Source organism: Camellia sinensis, chromosome 1, assembly GCF_055761805.1.
Source record: "Camellia sinensis isolate YWXY chromosome 1, ASM5576180v1, whole genome shotgun sequence".
In the NCBI taxonomy this organism is placed as follows: domain Eukaryota; kingdom Viridiplantae; phylum Streptophyta; class Magnoliopsida; order Ericales; family Theaceae; genus Camellia; species Camellia sinensis.
In genome coordinates, this window is record NC_138961.1 from 229,873,273 (window position 1) to 229,875,539 (window position 2,267).

The 2,267-nt window shown below is 38.8% G+C and overlaps 1 protein-coding gene across 1 annotated transcript; it reads right to left on the minus strand.

The window, feature by feature from the left end:
* Positions 1-839: 839 nt before the first annotated feature.
* LOC114257770 (allene oxide cyclase, chloroplastic-like) lies at positions 840-2,023 on the minus strand. The gene is made up of 3 exons (XM_082924266.1): positions 1,687-2,023; positions 1,467-1,594; positions 840-1,321 (listed from the first exon to the last, which is right to left on the minus strand). The coding sequence occupies exons 1-3, from the start codon at positions 1,910-1,912 to the stop codon at positions 920-922; spliced, it is 756 nt and encodes a 251-aa protein (XP_082780392.1). The 5' UTR covers positions 1,913-2,023; the 3' UTR covers positions 840-919.
* Positions 2,024-2,267: the final 244 nt, after the last annotated feature.

Here is a 2,267-nt window from a genome sequence, read left to right on the forward strand (position 1 = left end):
GACACATATTTTCTCTACTTAATAAATAAATAAAAACTATATAATTTGTTATGGAAGTGGATCCGACTAGAGGATGTTGTTCAAGTCTGTAGAGTTCATTATTAGCTCCGTTTTAATAATTTAAATTTTTAATTTTATCAGACACTTTATATATTTTATTTATATAAAAAATTAAGTCAATCTGATAATTATAACTAATTCAATTCATCGCGTTTGACACCAAAAAATTAAACAATAATTGTGTTTTTAAAACGCGATGAATTGAACAAGTTTATTTTCTAGTGGCACACGTAATGAATTGAATATGTTTCGATTATTAAATCAACTTAATTTTTTAAGAAATTAAAATGAACAATTCAAATTATTAAACTGATATCCATAATGAAAAAGTCCTCAAGTCTCCAAATGAAGGGCTAAAGAGCTTCAGGTCTATTTGTTAGTTTTTTAATTAACGAGTAAACTCTTAAAATCTGTCCTCCATCAATTTGAAATTAACTACCAATTGTTGGCTAATCGAAATAAGGCGAGGGACAAATCTCGAATGTGATTTCAGTCAAAGAGTGTAACTGCCAGTATTCGACCACATACTTAAGACCTGAATACGAGTCATCCACACTTAGGCGACCATCCTAAGGTCATTGTACCAAACCCCCAAGAGTTGGCCCCAAAAAATGTGATACTGAGACGTCAAAACTTATATCCTAAAGACTTACCCAAATGTCACCACCCCTTGGGTTACAGGTCCATTTGTTATTCATAGATTACACCATTATCTCAATTTTCTTTCATAGCAAGTGATGCACTAACAGTAGCACTAAAATGACAAAAACAAAAGTCGATGGCCATGAAAAAGTGAATTTTATTGCTCAATCAACATCATTACCATCAACATTCTATCCATTTTATTGCTCAATCAAAATCAATCGGTGAAATTAGAAATAGTGGACCCAGCCTCACAAGCCTTGGCAGCCGGAGCCGGCGCCACCTCAGGCGACGGAGCTACCGGCTCACACAGTAACTCCACCGGCAGCTCCGGTATCCCCTTCAAGTAGAATGTGTAGAACAACTTGAAGGGGAACACAATCTGATGCAGCTTAACCTGACCGTACACCCCTTCAAAGATGCCCGACCCACCAGTCACAGCGAGATACGTGTCCTCGTAGGTCAGGTAAGCCCCCTGAACCGCTATGTGACCGTAGTCTCCGAAATAGAAGCTGTATATGGCCTCGTACCGGTCTCCTTTCTTCTCCGGTTCGTTCTTGATCAGCACGCACAGACCGGCCGTAATTCCCAACCGCTTCTGCAAGTCCCCGGAATAGATCTGTAAAACATGAATATTATTATTAGTTCGGTTCTGCTCTGTTTGTTTCCCGGGAGAAAAAAAAAATCAAGTCAAAGTGTATCTAATCGGAGGTTCTTGAAGGAAATAGGAGGAACCCAGAAGATGAGATCTGCCTGGGACTTACTTTGTTGCTGAAAGGGACGAGATCGCCGAGGGAATTGACAGTTTTTTGGCTCAATCGAAGGTAAGCAGGGCTTCCACGGTCTCGCTCGTTCATCTCATACACACACAGTTCTTGAACTTTAGCAGAAACTAGAAAAAGAGGAGAAAATTAAATAGTGTTATTAGATGATGATGAAGGATGTAGGAAATTTGGGGGGTTGTTGGAAAGTGAAAATACTTACTGGGTCTTGAAGGATCTGAGGGGTAGCTCTGGCTCTTGCAAGTGAATGATCTTGTGGAAGCGGGGGCGGCGGTGGTGGTGAGCCTGGGGTTTTGGGAGAAAAGGGGGTTGGAGAGCTTGAAGGATAGGAGTTTTTGGGAAGGTGAAGTGGCGGTGATGGTGGTTGGGGGGAGCTTGACGGAGGAAGAGATGGCTCTGAGAGCGGCAGAGGTTGAAGAGGCAGCCATTGGTGTGGAAAAAGTAGAGAGAGAATGTAAAAATTATTTTGGTGGGGACTGCAGTAGTTGTGATGAATGGGGTATAGTATATATAACAAAAATTATAGCAGGGGGTAGTGGAAGACAGTGAGTCATTGAAGTGAAAGACCGACCAAGAGAAAGAAAGAGTCAAAGAAAGGCGCCTTTCTTTATTTATTTAGAATAAAAATTAAAAATATTAAACATCTTAAAAATTTTATTAAAAATTTTACCTAATATCCTATATTGGTGTGGAATCTATATGAAATTTACATTGTATGAGTCACACATCTATATGAAATATTTGATAAAAATTTTGATAAAATTTTAAAGTCTCTAGTATTAT

Bases quoted from the DNA above. Each gene is read 5' to 3' on its own strand.
- LOC114257770 (XM_082924266.1), bottom strand. From the start codon at position 1,912: ATGGCTGCCTCTTCAACCTCTGCCGCTCTCAGAGCCATCTCTTCCTCC. The intron at 1,595-1,686 runs GTAAGTATTTTC...CTCTTTTTCTAG, and splicing joins CTCAGATCCTTCAAGACCCA to TTTCTGCTAAAGTTCAAGAA. The intron at 1,322-1,466 runs GTAAGTCCCAGG...CATGTTTTACAG, and splicing joins TCGTCCCTTTCAGCAACAAA to ATCTATTCCGGGGACTTGCA.